General features: G+C 40.6%; 1 protein-coding gene across 1 annotated transcript; it reads left to right on the top strand.

Moving 5' to 3' along the window:
- Positions 1-20,707: 20,707 nt before the first annotated feature.
- Positions 20,708-26,040, top strand: LOC104085935 (psbP domain-containing protein 3, chloroplastic). Its single transcript, XM_009590057.4, has 10 exons — positions 20,708-20,883; positions 20,970-21,036; positions 22,745-22,854; positions 22,939-23,004; positions 23,510-23,590; positions 23,674-23,756; positions 23,857-23,932; positions 24,316-24,434; positions 24,580-24,624; positions 25,622-26,040. The coding sequence occupies exons 1-10, from the start codon at positions 20,766-20,768 to the stop codon at positions 25,646-25,648; spliced, it is 792 nt and encodes a 263-aa protein (XP_009588352.1). The 5' UTR covers positions 20,708-20,765; the 3' UTR covers positions 25,649-26,040.
- The last annotated feature ends 537 nt before the right edge of the window (positions 26,041-26,577 follow it).

The following is a 26,577-nucleotide window of genomic DNA, read 5'->3' as shown; positions in this document are numbered from 1 at the left end:
CAACCTTTTTAACCTTAAGATATCACTCTAATCCGAAATTATCCAAAGAAATAATTAAGAAGATGTGGGTGTCAAATTGTTTACCCGTAAAATAGTACAATTGAATTTATACGTGATTTCTAGACAAGTGAACTAATTTGATCCTAAAATAATGCAATACTTGAAAAAATATACAATACTTAGCCTTGAAATGTAGATGAAACAACAGAGATGACAGTTCCGGGAACAAGGTTTCCGGGCACAGCAATGATGAGATCAAAAAGCAAGAAAGTAAGATTGTATTAAGTTTTGTATAGAATGTAATATATGTTTAGCAAGAAAATTCGTCTCCCTTACAATGATAACTGAGCTCATTATTTGTAGCTATGTCTAGGAAATGAGGTCTTAGGATCATGCCCTCCTTTAATGTCAATTATGATAGGAAATGAGGTCTTAGGATCATGCCCTCCTTTAATGTCAATTATGAGGGTCGTTGATGAAGACATAACGGTGAGCATAAATGCCAAATTCTCTGTAACGGATTGTCGCTCTTAATGATGTAGAATATTCTCTATTAAATGCTACCGGGCGCAGAGCATTTAACACACCTTTATGAACGTTATCCTTTTCGGTGACAAGCGAAATGACTGCGTTCGGTCTTCGGCCATCCCCATCTTGGGTTCCACGTGTCCTCCCTTTAGACGACCACGTGTCATATCATATTTCACCCTATACAGATAGTCCTTCTGTTTTCCAGTGACATAACTTTGTGTTACCGAGAAGTTGGTAGAAACACCTTTTTAGAGGAAATTACTACAACTCCCTTTGAAGGTTCCTAACAGTTGATTAGATGCACATCTCTCTATATTTAACGCCCCAAGCACGCGTCATCCCATGATTTAGCACAACTTTTATCGATTATCGAGGTAATCATGGCCATGAATTTAGCCGCCAAAATTTTACTTATACGCAACATTCGTTTCCTTTGCGTTTCATAATTTCTCGAGCTTCCGATTTGCATATTTGTTTTCCATCCTTTCTCCAATTCTCTTCAAGCACAAAACCTTTTCATTCTTCTTTTTCAATGGCTTCTTCCTCCAAGCGTGCTGGTTCTTCAAAGAACAAGAACAAAGTCGAGGACTTTGCTCCTCCAACGGTGGGTTGCATCATCCCAAGAAAACTCAGTATCACAAAGGACCTTGAAGAAAAATTTCCTACTGCTAACCCTCGTACATGGGCTGTTAGCAGGTACCCTTCTTCCATTCGTCCTTCCAGTAATACTGCTGTGAAGGAAGATTGCCGCTGCCATGAGTTGGATATCATTGCTCCTGATCTGTTGGAGCGAGTGATACTTCCCAAGGAAGGTTTTACATACTTTTACACGTATCATTTTACTTTGGGTGTGTTTTCTTTGAGTGGAGAGCTTGATTCTATGATTGTGGAGTTTTTCCTTCGCTACCGAGTGTGTTTGGAATAGGTAAGTCCTTCAGTGTGGAGGACGGTCGGCTGTCTTCGACGCTTGTGCTAGGAGAATAGAGAAGAGCTAACCTTAGCTCATATGATGAATCTCTATTCTCCCAAAATCTTCTGCGGGGGAGTGATAAACCTCTGGAAGTGTGGACACCATGCTTTGTTGTCCAGCATGGATGACGACATTGACTGTGGGTGGATGAAATGGTTCATTATAATCGCCACCAAGGACATCATTCCGACAACGGGTTCATCCTTTCCGGTTGCTTGGAACCGCATTCGTAAGCTCTATGTTTAGTATTTCATTTTACTAGATATTCCTTTATGGCCGTACCAACTCCTCACCCTTCGCATGTTTAAGCAACTCCATGGATCCTGCTGGTGGTGGAAGGTTTGGACCGGTGGGTTCAAAAGATCTTGGACGTCACAATGCCCGAAACTCTTTTGTGGAAAGAACTAGCCCAAAAATATGGGTGGAAGGCCAAAAATGATAATTTTAATTTACCTTGCTTTGGTTTTTTTTGTATATGGAGAACTAGGTTGAATCCTTCTGACTTGTTCACGAAATTAGGTCTACCTGTGTGATGACCCAAAAGGTCATCTTAAGTTTTAGAACTCGAATCTGCGCTCTTAAGCCTTAAAAAACTCATTTTTACCCTCTTCGATTTGCGTGCGTCGTCCGGCAGGTTTTCGGAAAGCTTTTATGTTGAAAACTGATGAAAATAAGAATTTTTACCTTAAAAGTTGATTTTAGTTGTCTTCGGTCAATATTTTTGGTAAACGGGCCCGAATCCATGCTTTGACGGTCCCGGTAGGTCTGTATCGAGTTATGGGACCTGGGCGCATGCCCGGAATCGAATTCGGAGGTCCCTAGCTCAAGTTATGAATTTTTGATGAAAATTAAAAGTGTAAAAATTAATAGTTTTTAGGAATTTATTGATGTTTGGCATTGTTAGTACCGGGTCCGCATTTTGGTTCCGGAGCCCGGTACAGGTTTATTATGATATTTAAGATATGTCTGTGAAATTTGGTGAGAAACGGAGTTGATTTGACATGATTCGGACGTCCAGTTGAGAAAATAAAAATTTTAAAGTGTTCTTGAGAATTTCATTTGATTTGGTGCTAAATTTAGAGTTCTAGGTGTTATTTTGGCGATTTGATCGTGCGAGCAGGTCCGTATGATGTTTTTAGACTTGTGTACATGTTTGGTTTGGAGCCCCGAGGGCTCGGGTGCCATTAGGGCGATGCGAAGGTTGAGTTCAAACCTCAACAAGGCTGCTGGTGCACCAAATCTGGTGTGCCCGCACCTGCGAGCCTTTGGTCGCAGGTGCGAGCGAAAGCCCCGCAGATGCGACCCAGGCCTGGACTTTGTTTTTTCGCAGATGCAAACTTTTCTCCGCTGGAGCGGGACCGCAGAAGCGGAACCCTGTCCACAGATGCGGCCCCAGTTGGCCCAGCCCTTTTCCGCAGAAGCGCATACTCCGTCCGCACATGCGGATGCGCAGGTGCGACCAAAACACCGCAGGTGCGAAGGTCGCTGGGCAGTGAGCATTGATTTCGGACTCCAGCCATTTTTCTTCTCGTTTTCAAAAGGATAGGAGGCCTAGGCAGATCTTTCAAAGATATTTTCTTCTCCAAATCATAGGTAAGTGTTCCTTAACTCGTTTCTTTCAATTGCTCATTATATTTCTTGAATTTTCAACCTAAAATCAAGAGTTTTCATGGTAGAATTAGGGGTTAGGGTAAAAAATAGGGATTTTGGGAATTTGGGGATTTAGACCTCAGTTTGAGGTCGGATTCCAAAACTAATTACATATTCGGGCTCGGGGGTGAATGGGTAAAAGGATTTTGGTCCGAACCTCGGGTTTTGACCAAGCGGGCCCGGGGTCGATTTTTCGACTTTTTGTAGGAAAATTTGAGAAATTTAATTTATGCAATATAATTGATTCTTTTAGCAATATTTGATATTATTGAGTCATTTTTGAATAGATACGAGTGGTTTGGAGGTGAATTCCAAAGGAAAAGCTGTGATTAAGAATTAAGTGGCCTTCGGAGCGAGGTAAGTGTTGTGTCTAACCCTGACTTGAGGGAATTAGGAACCATTGATTATTTGCTAAGTGAAATTCATGTGAGCGGCGTATATGTGAGGTGACGAGTACCTATGCGCCACCAATTTACCTATTTTTTTCATGTTTCTCTATTTTTCTGATATTGTCCCATTCCTATGCCAAATTGCTATGTGTTATACTAGTGTTGTTCAAATTATCGTTCTTATCATGTTTATGGAATTTTTTGGTGATAATTGAGTTTTATTTCTAAGTTAAAATTGATATTATGGAACCAAATGTTGAAGTAAGGTTTGTAATTGTTATTCTATCTCCCTGTTGTTATTTATGCATTGCATTATGGTAAGGGAGAGTGTTAATGCACGAAGGGTGATGTCGTGTCGTATTGTGAGTATTAATGCACGAAGGGTGATGCCGTGCCGTATTGTGAGTATTAATGCACGAAGGGTGATGTCGTGCCATATTGTGAGTGTTAATGCACGAAGGGTGATGTCGTGCCATGATATGAGAGTAAAAGCACAAAGGGTGATGCCGTGCCATTTCTATTAATTTTATGGTGAGATTGAGAGTAAAAGCACGAAGGGTGATGTCGTGCATTATTCCTTACTGTATTCACTATTCCTGTTGATTCATGGTATATTGACTGCTCCGGTGATCATTCTGTTGTAGTTCTTTATCTTGTATTCCCCTCAGTATGTCTCCCCTCATGACATTTCCTGGTTAGTTCTTCATTCCTGTTATTTGCGTATACACTGTTAAATTGTACAGGTTGATTATAGGTGCCTTGCCTTAGCCTCGTCACTACTTTGTCGAGGTTAGGCTCGACACTTACCAGTACATGGGGTCGGTTGTACTGATGCTGCACTCTGCACTTTCTATGCAGATTTTGATACCGGCTCAGGTTGATCGAGATTTGCTATTGGTCCGCTGTCCGGAGACTCAAGGTAGATCTGTCGGCGTTTACAGACCTTGAAGTCCCCATCTATCTTTTTATGTCCTACTGTTTTCTTTCATTCAAACAGTTGTATTTCTTTCAGACTATTACTTGTAGTAAGTTCTAGAATGCTCGTGAATTGTGACTCCAGATCCGGGTGGTAGTAGTTAATACAGATTTATGATATTCCGCACTTGTTATATTTCATTGTAGTTAATTAAATGTTAATTACTGAACGGAAATAAGGAATTGGTAAATGATTCTCTAACGTTGGCTTGCCTAGTAAGTGAAATGTTAGGCGCCATCACAGTCCCGTCGGTAGGAAATTTCAGGTTGTGATAGTTGATATCAGAGCACTAGGTTGCCTAGGTCTCACGATTCACGAGCAAGCCTAGTAGAGTCTGGAGTATCGGTACGGAGACGTCTATTCTTATCTTCCAGAGGCTATGAAGTTTAGGAACAAGTTTCACTTCTATTCTTCTTTGTCGTGCGATTTTGCTTTCTCAATACTGATTGAACTCTTCTACTCTTATTCTCTCACAGATGGCGAGAACACGTACCGCTTCCTTAGCTGAGCAGCAGCCAGAGCCTCCAGTGATAGCTCCTACGCAGGGCAGAGGTCGAGGCTGAGGCCGCGCCAAAGACCGAGGCAGGGGCAGGGCTGAGCCTAGGGCCCGAGCAGCAGCCCCAGCAGTGGAGCCTCAGATTGAGATTGACGAGGAGGTTCCAGCCCAGACTGTTCCTGTCGGACTAGCTCAGGTTCCGGAATTCATTGCTACCCCAGTACTTCAATACGCTTTGGTCCGTTTTGTGGGCCTTATGGAGAGTCTGGCCCAGACTGGTGCATTTCCAATGGCACCAGCAGTCTCTCAGGCTAGAGGAGGTGCCCAGACTCCTACCACTCCCACTCCGGAGCAGATAGCTCCCCAGTATCAGGCTCCAGTAGCTCAACCAATCGGATTAATTCAGCCGGTTATTGCGGCACAGGTCGAAGATGGGCCAGCTATGTCTTCTAAGGCTTTATGGAGATTGGACAGGTTTACCAAGCTCTTTCCTGTTCACTTCAGTGGTGCTCCTTCAGAGGACCCCTAGGAGTATCTTGACAGCTGTCACGAGGTTCTACGGAACATGGGTATAGTGGAGACCAATGGGGTCGATTTTGCTGCATTTCAGATGACTGGTTCCGCCAAGAAATGGTGGAGAGATTACTTGTTGACCAGACCAGCTGGGTCGCCTGCTCTTACTTGGGACCAGTTCTCTCAGCTCTTTATAGAGAAGTTTCTGCCTATCACATTGAGAGAGGAGCATCGCCGTCAGTTTGAGCATCTCCAGCAGGGCGGTATGACTGTTACTCAGTATGAGACCCGTTTTGTGGATTTGGCTCGTCATGCCATTCTTCTGCTTCCTACCGAGAGAGAGAGGGTGAGGAGGTTTAATGATGGACTTGCTCAGCCTATCAGATTGCAAATGGCTAAGGAGACTGGGAGTGAGATTTCTTTTCAGGCGACTGCTAATATCGCCAGATGAGTCGAGATGGTTCTTACTCAGGGAGGTCAGGGGTCTGACAAGAGGCCTCGTCATTCCAGTGAGTTCAGCGGTGCCTCATCTAGAGGCAGGAGTACTTTTGGTAGACACCATCCTCCCAGTCCATTTCATTCATCACTCTAGGCATCCCATAGTGCCTCAGGTGGTCGTGGTCCTCAGATGCATTATTCCGACCAGCTAGCCTACAGTGCACCACCATCAGGGTGGTCATTTAGGTTGACAGGGTCAGTTTCAGGGTCAGCAGTCACAACAGCCGAGGTTATGTTATACTTGTGGTGATCCGAGGCACATTGCTAGATTTTGCCCTCGGGCAACGGGTAGCTCACAGCATCAAAGTTCTCGTGCCATGGTTCCGACAGCAGTTGCTGCACCACCTGCTCAGCCAGCCAGAGGCAAGGGTCAGGTAGCCACAGGTAGGGGTCAGACAGTTAGAGGTGGAGGTCAGGCCGTTAGAGGTAGAGACCAGCCAGCTAGAGGCCATCCCAGGGACGTAGTTCAGGATGGTGGGGCCCAGCCCCAGTGTTATGCTTTCCCAGCCAGGCCTGAGGTTGAGTCATCTGACGCTGTTATCACAGGTACTATTTCAGTTTGCAGTAGAGATGCTTCAGTTCTATTTGATCCGGGATCTAGTTACTCCTGTGTGTCATCCTATTTTGCTGCCTATTTGTTGTGCCTCGTGATTCTTTGAGTGCTCCTGTGTATGTGTCCACACCAGTGGGAGATACTATTGTTGTAGATCTTGTTTATCATTCGTGTGTGGTCACCATTGGGAGTCTTGAGACTCATGTAGATCTTCTACTTCTCGACATGGTTGATTTTGATGTCATACTGGGTATGGATTGGCTATCACCTTATCATGCTATATTAGATTGTCATGCCAAGACGGTAACCTTAGCCTTGCAGGGGTTGCCTCGATTAAAGTAGAGAGGGAATCTTGGCCATTCTGCCAGCAGGTTTATCTCGTATGTGAAGGCTCGGCATATGGTCGAGAAGGGATGTCTAGCTTATTTGGCTTATTTCCGCGATTCTAGTGTGGAGGTTCCTTCCATGGATTCAGTGCCGGTTGTTCGTGAGTTTTCAGAGGTGTTTCCTGCAGACCTGCCGGGGATGCCACCCGACAGGAATATTGATTTCTGCATTGATTTGGCTCCGGGCACTCAGCCCATTTCCATTTCGCCATACTGCATAGCCTCGCCAGAGTTGAAAGAATTGAAGGAGCAGTTGCAAGATTTGCTTGATAAGGGCTTCATTAGACCTAGTGTCTCGCCCTTTAGTGCACTTGTGTTGTTTGTGAAGAAGAAAGATGGATCGATGAGGATGTGTATAGACTATCGACAGTTGAACAAAGTCACCGTCAAGAACAAGTATCCATTACCGAGGATTGATGATTTATTTGATAAGCTTCAGGGTGCCAAGGTGTTTTTAAAAATGGATTTGAGATCTGGCAACCATCAGTTGAGGATTAGGGCATCCGATGTTCCTAAGATAGCTTTTCGGACTCGGTATAGGCATTATGAGTTTCTAGTGATTTCATTTGGGCTGACAAATGCCCCGGCAGCATTCATGGATTTGATGAACCGAGTGTTCAAACCCTACCTGGATTCCTTTGTGGTTGTGTTTATTGATGATATCTTGATCTACTCCCACAGTCGAGAGGAGCATGAGCAGCACCTTCGAATCGTTCTTCAGACTCTGAAATATAGTCAGTTATATGCTAAGTTCTCAAAATGCGAATTTTGGTTGAGTTCAGTAGCTTTCTTAGGTCACGTTGTATCAGCAGAGGTTATTCAGGTGGATCCTAAAAAGATTGAGGCAGTACAGAATTAGCCTAGACCCACATCAGCTACAAAGATCTGTAGTTTCCTGGGTTTGGCGGGCTATTACCGTCGATTTGTGGAGGGGTTTTTATCCATAGCATCCCCGTTAACCAGATTGACCCAGAAGGGTACCCCGTTCAGGTGGTCAGACGAGTGTGAAGTGAGCTTTTAGAAGCTCAAGACTGCTTTAACTAAGGCACTGGTATTGGTGTTACCCACAGGTTCAGGATCTTATACAGTATATTATGATGTATCTCGTATTGGTCTGGGTGCGGTATTGATGTAGGGTGGCAAGATTATTGCATATGCTTCATGGCAGCTGAAGGTTCACGAGAAGAATTACCCTGTTCATGATCTAGAGCTGGCAGCCATTGTTCACGCGCTGAAGATTTGGAGGTACTATCTTTACGGCGTGCCATGTGAGGTATTCACTGATCATCGGAGCTTGCAGTATTTGTTCAAGTAGAAGGAACTCAATTTGAGGCAGAGGAGGTGGCTGGAGCTATTGAAAGACTATGATATCACCATATTGTATCATCCCGGGAAGGCTAATGCAGTGGCCGATACTTTGAGTAGAAAGTCAGTCAGTATGGGTAGCCTTGCATATATTCCAGTTGGTGAGAGATCGCTTGCATTGGATGTTCAGGCCTTGGACAACCAGTTTGTGAGGTTAGATGTTTCTGAGCCCAGTCGTGTTCTTGCTTGTGTAGTTGCTCGGTCTTCTTTATTTGAGCGTATCAGAGATCGGCAGGATGACGATCCTCATTTACTTGTCCTTAGAGGCACAGTGCGACACAGTGGTGCCAAGCAGGTTACTGTTGGAGATGACGGAGTTTTGAGGATGCAGGGTCGTATTTGTGTGCCTAATGTGGATGGACTTCGTGAGTTGATCCTTGAGGAGTCCCACAGTTCCCGGTATTCTATTCATCCGGGCACCGCCAAGATGTAGCAGGACTTGAGGCAGCATTATTGGTGGAGGCGAATGAAGAAGGACATAGTTGCCTATGTAACTCGGTGCCTAAATTGCCAGCAGGTAAAGTGTGAGCATCGGAGACTTGGTGGTTTACTTCAGAAGTTAGATATTCCTGAGTGGAAGTGGGAGCGTATCACTATGGACTTTGTTATTGGACTCCCATGGACTAAGAGGAAGTTCGATGCAGTTTGGGTCATTGTGGACAGGCTGACTAAGTCAGCGCATTTCATTCCTGTGGCAGTTACTTATTCCTCAGAGCGGTTGGCAGAGATTTATATTCGTGAGATCGTCCGTCTTCACGGTGTGCCCGTGTCTATCATTTCTGATCGAGGTACGCAATTTACCACGCACTTTTGGAGGGCATTTCAGCGTGAGTTGAGTACGCGGGTTGAGTTGAGCACAACATTTTATCCTCAGACGGACGGGCAGTCCGAGCGTACTATTCAGATCTTGGAGGATATGCTTCGCGCCTGTGTTATTGACTTTGGAGTTTCTTGGGATCATTTCTTGCCGTTAGCGAAGTTTGCCTACAATAACAGCTACCAGTCGAGCATTTAGATGGCTCCCTATGAGGCATTATATGGTAGACAGTGCAGGTCGCCAGTTGGGTGGTTCGAGCCGGGGGAGGCTCGGTTATTGGGTACAGATTTAGTACAGGATGCCATGGATAAGGCTAAGATTATTCAGGATCGACTTCGCACAGCTTAGTCCAGGCAGAAGAGTTATGCCGACTTTAGAGTTCGTGATGTTGCATTCATGGTCGGAGAGAGAGTGTTACTTCAGGTATCTCTCATGAAGGGTGTAATGAGGTTCGGAAAGAAGGGCAAGTTGAGCCCTATGTATATCAGACCTTTTGAGATTCTGGAGAGAGTGGGAGGGGTGGCTTATAGGCTTGCGTTGCCACCTAGTTTATCCGTTGTTCATCCGGCATTCCAAGTGTCCATGCTTCGAAAGTATCACGGCGATCCGTCCCATGTGTTAGATTTCAGCTCTGTCCAGTTGAGCAAGGATTTGACTTACGAGGAGGAGCCGGTGGCAATTCTAGCCCAGCAAATTCGCCAATTGAGATCAAAGAGTTACCCTTCAGTTCGAGTGCAATAGAGCAGTCAGCCTATTGTGGCAGCTACTTGGGAGTCCGAGTCCGATATGCGGAGTAGATATCCCCATCTTTTCACCGGCCCAGGTACTTTTCTATGTCCGTTTGAGGACGAACGGTTGTTTTAGAGGTGGAGAATATGATGACCCAAAAGGTCATCTTATGTTTTAGAACTCGAATCTGCGCTTTTAAGCCTTAAAAATTTTATTTTTACCCTCCTTGATTTGCGTGGGGCAGTCCGGGAAGGTTTTCGGGAAGCTTTTATGTTAAAACTGATGAAAATAAGAAGTTTTACCTTAAAAGTTGATTTTATGTCAACATTTTTGGTAAACGGGCCCGAATCTATTCTATGACGGTCCCGGTAGGTCCGTATCGAATTATGGGACCTGGGCGCATGCTCAGAATCGAAATCGGAGGTCCCTAGCTCAAGTTATGAATTTTTGATGAAAATTAAAATTCTGAAAATTAATTATTTTTAGGAATTGATTGATGTTTGGCATTGTTAGTACCAGGTCCGCATTTTGGTACCGGAGCCCGGTACAGGTTCATTATGATATTTAAGATATGTCTAAAAAATTTGGTGAGAAATGAAGTCGATTTGACGTGATTCACACGTTCAGTTGAGAAAATAGAAATTTTAAAGTGTTCTTGAGAATTTCATTTGATTTGGTGCTAAATTTAGAGTTCTAGGTGTTATTTTGGCGATTTGATTGCGCGAGCAGGTCCGTATGATGTTTTTAGACTTGCGTGCATGTTTGGTTTGGAGCCCCGAGGGCTCGGGTGCCATTTGGGCGATGCACGAGTTGAGTTCAAACCTCAACAAGGCTGCTAGTGTACCAAATCTGGTGTGCCCGCACCTGCGAGCCTTTGGTCGCAGGTATGAGCTCGCAGGTGCAAGCGAAAGCCCCGCAGATGCGACCCAGGCCTGGACTTTGTTTTTCTGCAGATGCGGACTTTTCTCCGCAGGAGAGGGACCGCAGATGCGAACTTTTCTCCGCAGGAGAGGGACCGCAGAAGCGGAACCCTGTCCGCAGATGCGGCCCAGTTGGCCCAAACCTTTTCCGCAGAAGCGCACACTCTGTCTAACCCTGACTTGAGGGAATTAGGAACCATTGATTATTTGCTAAGTGAAATTCATGTGACCGGTGTATATGTGAGGTGACGAGTACCTATGCGCCACCAATTTACCTATTTTTTTTCATGTTTCTCTATTTTTCTGATATTGTCCCATTCTTATGCCAAATTGCTACGTGTTATACTAGTGTTGTTCAAATTATCGTTCTTATCATTTTTATGGAATTTTCTAGTGATAATTGAGTTTTTATTTCAAAGTTAAGATTGATATTATGGAACCAAATGTTGAAGTAAGGTTTGTACTTGTTATTCTATCTCCCTGTTGTTATTTATACATTGAATTATGGTAAGGGAGAGTGTTAATGCACGAAGGGTGATGTTGTGTCGTATTGTGAGTATTAATGCACGAAGGGTGATGCCGTGCCGTATTGTGAGTATTAATGCATGAAGGGTGATGCCGTGCCATATTGTGAGTGTTAATGCACGAAGGGTGATGCCGTGCCATATTGTGAGTGTTAATGCATGAAGGGTGATGTCGTGCCATGATATGAGAGTAAAAGCACGAAGGGTGATGCAGTGCTGTTTCAATTAATTTTATGGTGAGATTGAGAGTAAAAGCATGAAGGGTGATGTCGTGCATTCTTCTTTAGTGTATTCACTATTCCTGTTGATTCATAGTATATTGACTGCTCCGATGATCATTCTGTTGTAGTTCTTTATCTTGTATTCCTCTCAGTATGTCTCCCCTCCTGACATTTCATGTTTAGTTCCTCATTCCTGTTATTTGCGTATACACTGTTAAATTGTACAGGTTGATTGTAGGTGCCTTGCCTTAACCTCGTCACTACTTCGTCGAGGTTAGGCTTGAAACTTACCAGTACACGGGGTCGGTTGTACTGATGCTGCACTCTGCACTTTCTATGCAGATTTTGATACCGGCTCAGGTTGATCGAGATTTGCTATTGGTCCGCTGTCCGGAGACTCAAGGTAGATATGTCGGCGTTTACAGACCTTGAAGTCCCCGTCTATCTTTTTATGTCCTACTGTTTTCTTTTATTCAAACAGTTGCATTTCTTTCAGACTATTACTTGTAGTAAGTTCTAGAATGCTCGTGAATTGTGACTCCAGATCCGGGTGGTAGTAGTTAATACAGATTTATGATATTCCGCACTTGTTATATTTCATTGTAGTTAATTAAATATTAATTACTGAACGGAAATAAGGAATTGGTAAATGATTCTCTAGCATCGGCTTGCCTAGTAAGTGAAATTTTAGGTGCCATCACGGTCCCGTCGGTGGGAAATTTCGGGTCGTGACAACGTGCGAGCTCTATTGTTGTCCCCGAGGAGGACGTTTTAGCTGATCCCTTTGATGCAGCGAGGCTGCTTAGGGAAGAACTTACTCGAACAGGTGTCTCCGGACCTGTATTAGGAGCAAACACTTCTTTTCGGAGTCCCCAGCCGGAGGATAAGCAACCAAAGAGAATATGTTCCTCCACGGCTGGGGAGAAGAATAAAATGGTAAAGACTGATGCCCCCGAGCCATCTCCGGTGGTGATGATGACTGGTCCTCCTTCCGGGTCGGTCATAGGCACCGTGATGATTGATGAAGAGGAATAAGCTAGCGATGAGGCAGCTTCTCTATATAGGGGGCGACAATCCTCATCATCTCAACAGGATGCTCGACCTGTTGATATAGTTACACTAACTAGAGACGATGTCTCGGCACTTTGGGGAGAATATGATTTTGTAGAAAATGCCAACTCCCATTTTCGGGCCCCAATTATTGTAACCGGTGCTGCGGGGCTGAGTACCGGGTCCTTGCCATCCAGAACTGCATTTGATGCAGCTGCTTCTCACTCTTCAACTCCATCAGCTTCATCTCCACCTTCACCAACACCAGCAACTGCTACATCACTTCTATCGGACGTACTGGCCATGAAGAAGGTGTTCCACTTCAACAATCCCCAGTTCATGTGAATTTAGGGCAAAATTATGTTGCCCCTTCTGAAGATCCACAAAGGAGGCGGAACGTTATTGTTTCGGTCTCTACCAGATGCAACTTGCTATCCCGGCCGGTGGAGCTTGCTAATTATCTAAAGCCTTTGGCTTCAGAAAAAGACTGGGAAAAGATTTAGGCACTCTCGGGAGAGTGCTTGTTGAACAATGCCATGCACAACGCCGTAGCAATACGTTTTTTTCTTCCTTCATTAATTCTTCTACTTTTGTATGAATGTATTCTATGTTTTACTTCTTCTTATTTGGTAGGCCAACTTTCTTGCTTCTGAGGGCCTTCAAAGGTTGATTCGTGAAAAGTAAGAACTTACTTTTGAACGGAATTAGCTTTTAGTGGAACGAGACCAAACTGTTCTCCGCCTCTCGAAACTGGAAAGCAAAGCTACTGAGGCCGTTGTTTTGGAGGCTCGCTTGTAGCAAAGCAAGCAATAATTGGTAACCCTTAGCCAAGAAATTGGTCTAGTGAGGGTTAGATTTTATGAGGCTAAGGCCAAACGGGCTGAAGTTCAGGACGACGTTCTTGCTGCAACCGAGCGTGAGGCTGCTACTACCGAAGAAGTAACTAACTTAGAATCAGCCTTGAACTCCAAAATTGAAGAACTTGCTATTGTGGGGGGGGGGGATACGCCCAGCTAGAAGAGAAGTACAAGAAAACTATCGAGCATAATAGACTCTTTAGTTCAATTGTCAGCGACCTTGACGTCAGCCTCAAATATGCTAGGTCCGCCTGGGAAAGCCTTTCTGCCGAGGTTACCTGACTCAAAGAAGAAGTTAAGCGCCGAGCGGCTTCCCTCGTTGTTGAAAAAACTTACGCCATGTACGACATGAGGAGAAAAACCTTGGAAGAGGCCAAAGATGGTATCATCGACTTTGATGCCGAAATTTCTAAGGCCCGAGCCTGAGTTAGCTGCTAAAAATGGACTCCCAGCGCAGTCTGATGTTCCTGGTTCTTCTGGTTCCGATTCAGAGTTTTTGAAAACTGTAGAAGGATCGGAAGGTGACGATGCTGAAGATCAAACTGGGGAAAACATCGAGCCATCGGTGGACCCACCTACTTCTCCCGGGAATGCGGACACTTCTCTTCCTCCTGGTTCCGAAGGCGCTGCAGTTTAGCTTTTCTTTTCTTTTTCCCATTTTAAACTTTTACCGTTTTGGCATGTTCTTGTAAATAAAGATATATTTTTGCTCAAGTATCATTTGAGTCTTACTTTTGTTTGAATATCCATGCAAGTCCTTGATCTTTGCATTTACTCAAGAGTTCGGTGCACGTTTTCCTGTCCGTGCTTTAATATGTGTAGTCTCGAATGTGTTTTCCTCGAAGCACTTTGGTTTCGAGCATTATCCCTTTTATGTGAGAGTTTCTATAAGTATTTGCGTAAGTTTACTTTTTGCGTCCTTTTCATGCGTGGCTTCGGGTGTATTTTTCTCCGAAGGTATTTTTGATTCCGGGCATAGATTCTTCCGGAACCAACCCTTTAACGTGAGGATTTTTATAAGAGAGGGCCCTCTTATATTTAAGATGCTCTTGAAAAAGACGTCTCATGTTCCTTACGTCACTAACATTTGAAGTACTTGTTAAACTTTCAAATGACAAAGTATATTCATTGTTTAGACAAGAAACAAGATAAAAACAAAAGGATTTCATTTTATTCCTTATATTTTCAAATAATACATAAGCATTTGCTATGTTGAAAAGAAATTACCATTACTTGTGGCTATCTTGTACACTTGTTTCTACAGGGCTGGCTGTGCAGTACCCGATCTCGATGACACGTTTAGTTTCCAGATTTTCGTTCCCCGGTTGACGTGGCAGTCTTTGTTGCCGTATTCTCATATCATCCCCCCCAATGTTCGAATGCGAAGAGTGCGAATTGGAACGCTGAAAGTCTTGTATCTTCAAAGATTCCACTAATGAGTTGCTAGATAATCCTTAACTTGGTAACACAACTTCACTTCCCCTCAAGAATTTATGCTATCGAGCGAAGGAATATCTAACAACCCTCTAGTGGTTTGTGCTCGTGAACGGTTGGGTAACCTTTGTTCGGTAGCAAACTTAACTTCTTAGTGAGAATTTGCTATCGAACCAAAGATTATCTAACCATCTCCGAGTGTAAGCTTGCTTGTTTGCCTTGCTATCAAAGGTCTTATTGCTATTGTCTTCGTAGTATGCTTTATGTTGCTGCCTCGTTAAAAACCTTGCCAGAAAAGCCCAATTGGTACAAAAACTGAACGAAGGGAAAAAGAGTGCAGCACATACTTTCCGCTTGAATAATGTTCATCAGTAATAATATCTTTTGAGGTGTGCCACGTTCCAGTTGCTAGGCAACTTGTCTCCATTCTAGTTCTCCAACTCATATGATCCTTTCCCAGTGATAGCTAAAATTCGGTAGGGACCTTCCCACGTTGGACCTAGCTTTCCCACGTTGAGCTCTCAGGTGTTTTTGGTTACTTTCCTCAGAACTAAGTCTCCTACTTTGAAATAACAGAAGTTGGCTCTTCGATTATAATATCACTCCATTCTCTTCTTTTGAGCTACCATTCTTACATGCGCCAAGTCCCGGTGTTCCTCGAGCAGTTCCAAGTTGATTAACATTACCTCGTTGTTCGACTCTTCATCTGCCCGAAAATATCTCAAAGTAGGTTTACCTACTTCTACTGGATTAGGGCTTCAGCACCGTACACAAGGGAAAAAAGAGTTTCTCTTATACTCAATTTAGCCATTGTTCGGTAGGCCCATAGAACTCCGGGCAATTCTTCGGGCCATTTTCCTTTTGCCGCTTCTAACCTTTTCTTGAGGTTTTGAATAATCACTTTGTTTGTTGACTCCGCTTGATCGTTTGTGCTTGGATGATAAGGGGAAGATGTGATCCTCTTTATCTTCAAATCTTCGAGGAACTTTGTAACTTTTGCACCGATAAACTGCGGCCAATTGTCGCATGCTATTTCTTTTGGAATTCCAAATCTACAAATTATATTTTCCCACAAGAAATTGACCACCTCGCGTTCTCCGATCTTCTGATAAGGACCTGCCTCCACCCATTTAAAAAAATAATTAGTCAAAATTAAAATAAACCTTACCTTTCCGGGAGCCGGTGGCAGCTGTCCGACGATGTCCATACCCCATTTCATGAACGCCCTTGGGGACATAATCGAATGTAAGGGTTCAGTCGGTTGGTGTACTAGTGGTGCATAGCGTTGGTACTTATCACTTTTTTGTACGAAGTCTTTGGCGTCTTGTTCCATGCGAGGCCAGTAATATCCTGCCCGTACCAACTTCAGCACCAAAGAATCTGCGCCTGAGTGATTGCCGCATATCCCTTCGTGGACATCTCTCATGACATAATTAGCTTCTGATGCTCATAATCATCGATCCAACGGGCCTTGGAAGGATTTTTATACAATTGGCCTCTCTTGAAGCTATATCGTGCAGCTTTGGCGCGTAACGCCCGTGATGCTTTGGGGTCTTCGGGCAACTTCCCGTGCTTAAGATAGTTGATTATTTCATATCTCCTGCCCCAGACCAGACTAGTCGAATTTACCTCATAGTAACCATTTGTATCCAAGACTGAGCTCATCAGTTGTACTACCGTCCCAGATTCTGATTCCTTTATTTTCGTCGATGATCCTAAGTTTGCTAATGCATCTGCTTCTACGTTATCCTCCATCGGGATGTGAGTGATTGACCACTCCCAAAATCGCGCCAAAAAAGCCTGGACCTTTACCACGTATTATTGCATACGTTTTTCTTTGGTTTCAAAGATCCGGTAGACCTGATTTACCACCATCTGCGAGTCATATTTAATTTCGATAACCTCAGAATCAAGTTCCCGGGCCAATTCGAGCCTTGGAATCAAAGCTTCATACTTTGCTTCATTGTTAGTTAAAGAGATCGTTCTGATGGCTTGCCTTAGGGTTTTCCTGAAGGCGTGATTAAGACTATTCCTAGTCCAGACCCCGTTATATTGGAAGCTCCATCCGTAAATAAGGTCCAGACACCCGATGTCGATTTCGACACCCTGTCGAATCTCATAGGTCTCGGGAATCATGCATCTTTAATGTTTCTCATGGCTGACACCAGCTCCACTATACTGATGTTGAAGTTATATTCCGATAACTTGGGGTAAGAAGGATCCCGAGACTCCGATGTCTTCTTATCCTGGATTGATATATTATTTCAACCACGATCGGTCCCTCTATCAGCGATGAACTTGTTTGCTGCCCGAAAGTTTCTGCCATGGCCTTCGGTCCGCACATAGGGCAAAAATCGGCCCCTCGAAGTCCGTCTGTCCGCGTCGTAGTCATCCTTTGATTATTATCTTCTCTTCTCCCGTCCTTTGGCTGATGATGTGGAATCGACCTGGTCATCTGCGATCCTTATCTTTGACTCGTACTGATTATGGACATCTGCCCAAATTGTTGCTTGGAACTCAAGCAGGCCCATTTTCAGCTTCCGGGAAGCGTCTGAGCTTCTCGGGTTCAATCCTTTGGTGAATGCTTCAGCAGCCCATTCATCCAGGACAACTGAGAGCAACATTCTTTCTTTCTCGAATCAGGTAATGAACTCTCTTAATAATTCAGATTCTCCCTGTGCGATCCTGAATATGTCGGCCTTCCGGGATTGTACTTTCTAGCCCCGGCATGAGTCTTGATAAAAGAATCCGCGAGCATCTCAAAGGAATCTATTGAATGCTCGGGTAATAATGAAGACCACGTTAGGGCTCCCCTCGTGAGAGTTTCTCCAAATTTCTTTAGCAGCACAGATTCAATTTCGTGAGGAGCTAGATTATTTCCTTTTACCGCCGTTGTGTAGGTGATAATATGCTCATGTGGGTCTGAAGTCCCATCATACTTGGGTATTTTAGGCATTCTAAACCGCTTTGGGATTAGTTCTGGTGTTTCGCTCAGCTTGTACGACAATTGAGTATACTTCTTTGAGTCCGGGCCTTTCAATATTGGCTGTGCGCTCGGAATTTGGTCCATGCAGGCGTTTACTTCCCTCATAAATCGTAAAAGTTCATTCTTGAACAGGTCGCTCTCGTTGTTGAGGCCGAATCCGCTCCCCCCAGCCTCGTCGGAGCCAACTTTGCCCCTGGGAGTGTTGTTGACTCTCTGCGTCATTTGGTTTGCGGGAACACCATGAGGAATTTAATCTCGTCTATTTGCGTTATTCGAAGCCCCCGATAGCGCCTGCTTCAGTTCGGTCATAACATGATCCTGCCGCATGAGATGGCCTAGAATGATTCCATGTTGCTCTCGCATGATCCTTACCACATCCACGACATGCTCCTCATCAGCATTATCGGGAGTTGCCTCTCGAACCTGTCGAGGGTTCTGCCTGTCATGCATCGGCATGGCATCATTTTCCTTATTGCGGATGTTACTGATTGAATCCTCGAAATGAGGCTGATCCCATCTAATTTCAGGGTTGTGCGTGTTGTTAACGGTGTTATCTGCCATTTTTTATGAATTTTTCTAAGAAAAAATAATCAAATTGTGTTAGTAAAAAAAGGCAAGGATCAATTTAATTGCACGGTTGTCTAGGCCCCACGATGGGCGCCAAACTGTTTACCCGTAAAATAGTACAGTTGAATTTATACGTGGTTTCTAGACAAGTGAACTAATTTGATCCTGAAATAATGTAATATTTGAAGAAATGTACAATACTTAGCCTTGAAATTTAGATAAAACATGATATATGACAGTTTTGGGAATAAAGTTTCCAGGCACAACAATGATGAGATCAAAAAGCAAGAAAGTAAGATTGTATTAAGTTTTGTATAGAATGTAGTATATGTTTAGCCAGAAAATTTATCTCCTTACAATGATAACTGAGCTCACTATTTGTAGCTATGTCTAGGGAAGGAGGTCCTAGGATCGTGCCCTCCTTTAATGTCAATTATGAGGGTCATTGATGAAGACGTAATGGTGAGCATAAATGTCAAATCCTCTGTAATGGACCATCGCTTTTAATGCTGCAGAATATTATTCCCTATTAAATGATACCGGGTGCAGAGCATTTAACACACCTTTATAAACGTTATTCTTTCTGGTGACAAGCGAAATGGTTGCGTTCGGTCTTCGGCCATCCCCATCTTGAGTTCCACGTGTCCTCCCTTTAGACGATCACGTATCATATCATATTTCACCCTATACACTAAGGGTATAAATATAATTTCACCTGAAAGCAGGGCGACGAAGAGGCGCTTCACTCCCGCTGCTAAATAGTAGGAAAATAGGAATATGACAGTGTATCGCTACTCGAATAGGCAAGTTTTGACTTACGTAATTTATTACTAGTAATTGTTGAAGAAAATAGTAAAGTAATGATTGAAAAGTTAGCTTGATAGAAAAAATGGGTAAATTTCATAAATTGTCATATAATTATGACTTAGTTTCACCAAAGTCACATAACTTTATTTTCTCACAAAAAAATCATAAAACTTTTACTAACTCAGTATTATTTTCTTATGTCTCAATTTTTATTTTCTGTCTAATAAATAATAATCAAATTAAAATAGGAATGACCCAACCCGACTCGACCCACTCGACCTATTACCAATATATATAAATTAAAATAATATTAAAAGTGAATCTTTCAAAATACGATGCTTCTATCTTTTATTTATTTTTTTAAGATTTTCATTCAAATTTATAGCATTTTTATTTCAAGTGCTCTCTATTATACCTTTTATTTTTTGGTGAGAATCTCATGCATTCCAAACTAAGGTTTTTGTGGAGAAGGGATTCATTTTTAGTATTATTTTAATATATGAATATGGGTATAGGGTCAGGTTGGGTCATTCCTATTTTAAGAAAAAAATATAAAATCATCGATCGGCTGAAACTAATTGCATTTGCTAAATAAAAAAAATAAAATAATATATATATATATATATATAAAATATGTATATAATATACGTATGTATAAAAATATACTCCATCCGTTTCAATTTATGTGAACCTATTTTCTTTTTAGTACGTGCAAAAAAGAATGATCCATTTCCTTATTTGGAAACAATTTACCTTTATGCAATGATTTATAGCCACACAAAATAAATGTGCCTCATTTTACACCGCAAGTTCAAAAGTCTTCTCTCTTTTCTTAAACTCCGTGCCCGTCAAATGAGTTCACATAAATTGAAACGGAGGGAGTATATTTTATCAGCTACTATTGTTTTTTGAAACGACTAAAAATATATATTTCTCTTATTTTAATTAAATTACTATTTATTAGATCGAAAATAAAAAATAAAAAAAGTGAAATAAGAAAATACTACCGAAAAATTATGTTTTTCAATCACTATAATTTTTCTGTGAGTTAGTGAAAGTTTTTATGATTGTTGTGTGAAAAAACAAAGCTATATGACTTTGGTGAAAAAAAGTCATAGTTATATGACTATTTGTGAAATTTATCCGAAAAACATCTATTGAAGTTTAAAATTCAAATCATTTAATGGATTTGAATTTATAAAAGTAAAGGAAGATAGAAATGGAATGGTATTAAACATTGAATACCCAAATATAGAAAGAGTGGCATAAAAATCTAAACAATGAAGTAAATGAATTGAACATGGTTATGGCAATTTTTATTGTAAGTGCTTTGTATCTGTAGTTTCTTTTAAAAAAATTTAAAAAGCTTAATAAATAGGGGTGAAAGAAATTTATTTTTTCCATAAAAAAAAAAAGAAGAAGGAAGACTGCCAAAGTGGAATTTCCAACTGTCTCTTTAAGGAAGAGCAGAAAACTGGTTGGTTGGGAATTGGATACAGAAAATCTCTACTCCAAAAAAAAATAAAATGGCGACGCTTTCATTTTCATGCTCATCTCCTTCTTTCAATAACCAGCCTCAAGCTCTGCTTTTTCGCTCCTCCCGCTTGCCACGTGTCCCCTCCTACTCTTGCAATCTTTTCAACGGTTCATTTTTACTTCATTCTCCTTCTTTATCTTCTTTGAAAGTATGACATTTAACTCCACTAATTTTCTCTTTTTTACTTGTTCAGGTCCCAGGAAAAACGGAAACCCATATATCTTCTGCTGCAAGAATCCCGTGCCTGATACAAAAACAGCGTATCTTTCATTTCCTTTCTTATCTTTTTCGGGTTATTGAACTTTACTCACTGTACTAGCAAATTCACTAAATTGTACTAAATTGTACCAAAAGTAGCAGTAAAGTGAACTTGATGGATAGATTTTGTTGATAAAATAGATAAAGTTTAATTATTTAGTATTAAAATGAATAAAGCTAGTAACTTTAATTATGAAAAAAAAAGTAACTTTAATTTGACCACAAAGTTTTTAACTTTACTGTTACAGTGGGTAATATTCAAGAAAAGTCCCAAAATAGTCCGGTATCTTTGGACTTTAACTCAAACTAGTCTTATTTCTTTCGCATGGATTACTAATACTCCACATTCTTTAATAAAGTGGTACACTTTTAGTCTCCATATTTGATATGAAAAAAAATATTTTTTGGAAAATATTTTTCAATTTTCTCATGTTTGGTTGGCTTACATGTTTTGAAAAACATTTTCCTCATGAATTGAAGGAAAATGTTTTCCCTATCCAAAACTCCTTCTCAACCTTCCCCACCCCTTTTTTCAAACTTTTCTTCACTGTTTACATTTTCTAGCCATATACAAGATTATACATTTATTATATATAATTATACACATAGAATACATAAATTATACATATATTATACTTCCGCCGGCTATTTTTAGTTTAAGTAGTTAGGTATGCGGCTATTTGGGTTAATTCTTCTTCTTTTTATGATGTAGAAAAAGTATTTTCTTTCATTTCAACAAAATGACGTAGCAAAAAAAATTTTTTTTTCATGATATAGAAAAAGTATTTTCTTTCATTTTAACAAAATAAGTACTTTTTTCACGTTGTAAAAAGAGTACTTTCTTTTTCAACCAAAAAAGAGTATTTTCTTTTTAGTTGTGTAACACAAATTTCAACGTTGTTTTTGCGAGAAAAGGTAAAGCAATGCATTAGTCTCCCTTTGATTTTGTGTAAATTTTTAAAAGAATAATTAAATTCTTGAAAAAAAATAGAGTTTTGAAAACGTTGGATAATTGGGGTTGGGAAGAGGGGAGGGAAGGGGGAAGGGGTGCAGGGGAAACATGGGGATTTGTGAAAAGGGGGAGGGGGTAAGAAAAGTAGCATAAAAAATTTCTAAAAAATACTTTGCTCTCTAAACAAACAGTAGAAAAAACTTTCCGAAAAAAGTTTTTCATTCACCAAACAAACAAGGAAAAATAAATGATAACCACTCATTTTCTAGGAAAATATTTTCCTATGAAAAATATTTTTTTTTTCATATCAAACATGGAGACTAAAAGTGTACCACTTTATTAAAGAATGTGACTATTAGTACTCCATGTGAAAGAAATAAGACTAGTTTGAGTTGAAGTTTAAAGATACTGGACTATTTTGGGCCTTTTCTTGGTAATATTCTGTGACTTTATTGCTATATTGGATAAAGATGAGTTACTTTAATTGACAAAATACATTCGTGATTTTATTATTATAGTAGGTAAAACTCAGTTACTTTAATATGACATAATAGTTTTGTGAGCTTATTGTTATAGGGAGTAAAGTTTGGCGATCATATGTAAAACTAATCCTTTTTTTTTTATGGACTTTTATTATTTTATTCAGTTACAATTAACTGTTGTCAGTTTTCGATTTGCTAGATCAATGATCAAAGCACATTTGTTTATTTGTTGATTTGTTTTACCTTATTTGATTCTGAATTTAAATAATTGGATAGTGTGCAAGTTAAAGAAGAATGTCTAACCAAGAGAAGAAAGCTCCTGCTACAGGCAGGCTCTGTTGCATTTTCTCTGTCCGCCTTTACTTCGATTGCTTTGGCAGAGAACGGTACGCTTTGAATAATTTTACTGCTTTGACATGCCCAGTATCCTTCATAATGTCTACTTGCTAAAAAGGGTAATGTTATTTCAGATGTCGCTGAGGATTTTCGTGTTTATTCAGATGATGTCAACAAGTTTAAGATAATGATACCTCGTGGTACCGTTTTACATTCCATTTTTACTTCTTGAATGCAAGTATTGTAGTTGCTCTTCATCAATGCAACCATGTGTAGAAGAGGGATAATTACGATTTCAGCTTTTGCTAATGATTGTTAATTCCGTAATAATATAGAGAATTGGTATGTAATACTCCCTCCGTTTCAGTTTACGCGAACCTATTTCCTTTTTGGTCCGTTCTAAAAAGAATGACCCATTTCTAAATTTGGAAACAATTTAGCTTAAACTTCCAATTCTACTCTTAATGAGAAGTTTTTATAACCACTCAAATACTCTAGACCTCTTTTTGACTTGTTTAGAACCAAAAGTCTTCATTTTTTCTTAAATTCCGTACCCAGTCAAACAGATTCACATAAATTGGAACGGAGGGAGTATGTAGGAACAAAAATAGGATCTTTTTGGCTTAGATACTGAGATGTAAAACTTTAAATTTCATAGTTCTTGGGGAAAAGCATGATGGTAACGAGCTGAAGAATTACTTGCAGATTGGCAAATAGGCGCAGGAGAAGGTGATGGAGTGAGGTCGCTCATAGCTTTCTATCCTCAAGAAGCTTCTAACACAAATGGTATTAGTTGGACATTGTGATGGATCGGTTGTTTGAGACTTAATATATTGTTGTATATAAAACTTGATCATCTGTTGCTTCAGTCAGCATTGTAATCACAAGCCTTGGTGCTGATTTCACCAAATTGGAATCTTTTGGGAAAGTTGATGCTTTTGCCGAGAATCTGGTGGGCTTTAATCCATCTTTACTTTTGAAAGACTCTCCTTTTCTTTTTTATTTTTGCTTCAGTTTGCATTCTTACTTCAGTCCTCAATGATTTGTTACAGGTTAGTGGATTAGACAGAAGCTGGCAAAGGCCAGCAGGAGTGAAAGCAAAACTCATAGATAGCAAAGCTTCTAAAGGTATACGACACAATCTAAAACATTCGATAAAACTTGACTGGTCGCGATGTTATTTAGGGGTGCTTCCGATTGAGGAATCGCATTTGATTGAGTAAAAACGCTATTTAATCTGTTTCATTTATACAGAAAAGCACTTTGGTGAATAGATCTTAGAACATTTGGTGTAACAGTGTTTTTGGTCAAAGTTGAAATTTGGAGCTTCTTAAACTAGTAAAGTATGGACTTCAAACACTACAAACTGTCGTCTTGAGCTTTACTTATAAATCGAACACACTCTGTTTATAAAGTGATGAACTGAGTCAAAGTGCTTTATACTTGCACATTGTGTGAGGACGTTCGATATTTTGAGTTTAAGGCCACTGCTGATTGTCACTCTTAATCAGGGTTGTATTACATCGAGTACACTCTCCAAAATCCCGGTGAAAGTGTCAGACATCTATTTTCAGTGCTTGGGATAGCAGACAACGGGGTTTACAATAGGCTATATACTCTCACTGGACAGGTCAGCTTAATGAAGCAAAAAGACGAGCATTAGACGTACTTACTTTGGCTTTTTATTTATCCATTACGAGAGGATGATGAAGAGTGTGATAGATTTTCTTTACCAGGAGACTGTAATTGATCTTAAGATTTAATTTATCTTGCAGTTTGTAGACGAGGAGGCAGAGAAATACGGTGCCAAAGTAGAGAAGGTAATTTAAGAGCGTTTTCTTCTGCTTTTGTGTATGCTAGTTTTTGAGTGAAGATATGCATCACAAAAATGTCTATATTCCCAATATTAGGTCTTTATGTTCATGATTAATATGTTTGTAAAGCATGGACATGTAAAAGCTTAAATATCAACTGAGTATAACTGGTTAGTAGATGGAAACTTATGCAATGCAATACTGCTTTGAATAAGTTAACTTCATGTCTTATACACTATAACAGAGAGCTAGCTTTTCAGACAAGAGTTTTAATTTGCTGATATGTTGAATTAAGTTCAATCACGTTTCATATTTTAACTTTTTATATGGATGATTCCAACTAATCTTCACCAGAATTTGTCTAATTCTGCAAAAAGTTGGGTAGCTTGACGGGAATATTTTCACAGTTTATACCATTGGGTCATCTCCTTTTTAAGCCTGTTTAGTATCCTGTATTCAGTTAGATCACCAAGTCCGTTGAGGAAAGGCACAAAAACTCAATGCAAAGACCTTAAATTGTAGAAACTTTTGTGATCTCTTAAGAAAATTGTTAATATTAGTCTTAACACTCAGCTGATATCATCTCTTTTTGTTTTTCCTATTCTTAATAACTTCTCAGGAGTTCACTTTACTATTCATGTTTCTTCCTTCCCAGTACCCAAGCTCTTCTGAAAGAAAAAGCAAGATGTTGGATATTGTTAGCTCTTTTGGAGAATGTACTATCTTCTCATTTTCACGAACCTTTTAGTGTATTTCCCTTTCCAGGGAAAAACAGTTTGCTCTTCTGTGATTAACTCTTACATAAATATTTCTGTCGCAATGCCCTCTAATTGCCCTGTTTTGCTTATGAATTCTTTATCATTGGTTGTTTTTTAAGTGATGATTTGTGCACTAATGACTGAGCAGGTCACCTAATCTAATAAGTATTATTTTCTAGTGGATCCAAAAGTGTTGGACTTAAACACGTTTTGAACCATTGTCTGAATCTTCTTCCACTGTGCAGGCTGTTTCTTCTTTCAGATTAATATGATGACATAATAGCAAGCAATATCACAAATTTTGGCTTGAGCTTCTGGTTTGCTAGTCTGTGAATGGCAAACATCGTCGGTGAGATCAGCACAGTGGATCCTCCAAACTCCACATAAGAAAATAATTCAAGATGTGGGTAAGCTACATTATGATGACTCGAAACAATTGGAGCTCTAGGCATGAACCAACTACTTGATCAATGTTTTTTGACAAAGACTACTTGGTCACATATTAGAGTTGACATTTGCATATATCAATTATACCAAAACTGTATGGGTTGTTGACAAATATGACCATGGTTCAGATGTAATATGACCAAACTTTGGACACTGCAAACACTTGTGTCAAGGGGATGTCTTTAAAGTAGTGCTTGTACATTTATTGTTTTCTTCAGCACCTCATCGGTATTAAGTTTTATAGTCATCAATGATGAATAGATTAATAAATGTATAAACCAAATGCACTAAATTATTCTGAACTGAATTGAGTCCATTAGCACATTTCTGGTACAACAGCTAGTATACACTAATCTTTTTGAAGATTTTAACCATGACTATGACTATTACAGTATCAAGACAACACTAGCGTCACAACTACAAACTAGTCGAACCTATTTTCATCACAAATCCATTAGTCCTAAAGAAACAAACCTAAGTTAGTTGGGGCAGCTGAAACCAAAAATGCCGCCTCCGTTATCTGGAGCTTCGCTTCAAAGTTTTAACCCATAGAGAGTCAGTAACTAATTTGTTCAAAAGAATGATACATGATTCCAACAACTAAGACCTAGGCATTCACAACTATCAATAGTACTCTTGCCTTTTCAGGAAATAATTTATAATGACAACTAGTACACACGGTCATAAAGTACCTCGTTTAGGAAATAATTTCTTATACTCGGATATTAAAAATAACCAAATGAAAAACTAAAAA

The sequence above is a fragment of the Nicotiana tomentosiformis genome, chromosome 12, assembly GCF_000390325.3.
Source record: "Nicotiana tomentosiformis chromosome 12, ASM39032v3, whole genome shotgun sequence".
Classification (NCBI taxonomy): Eukaryota; Viridiplantae; Streptophyta; class Magnoliopsida; order Solanales; family Solanaceae; genus Nicotiana; species Nicotiana tomentosiformis.
This window is presented reverse-complemented; position numbering and strand designations above follow the sequence as displayed.

Excerpts from the sequence above, each read along its gene's own strand:
- LOC104085935 (XM_009590057.4), top strand. The coding sequence starts at position 20,766 with ATGGCGACGCTTTCATTTTCATGCTCATCTCCTTCTTTCAATAACCAG. Across the intron at positions 23,591-23,673 it reads AGAAGCTTCTAACACAAATG|TCAGCATTGTAATCACAAGC; the intron begins GTATTAGTTGGA and ends CTGTTGCTTCAG. Across the intron at positions 23,757-23,856 it reads ATGCTTTTGCCGAGAATCTG|GTTAGTGGATTAGACAGAAG; the intron begins GTGGGCTTTAAT and ends GATTTGTTACAG.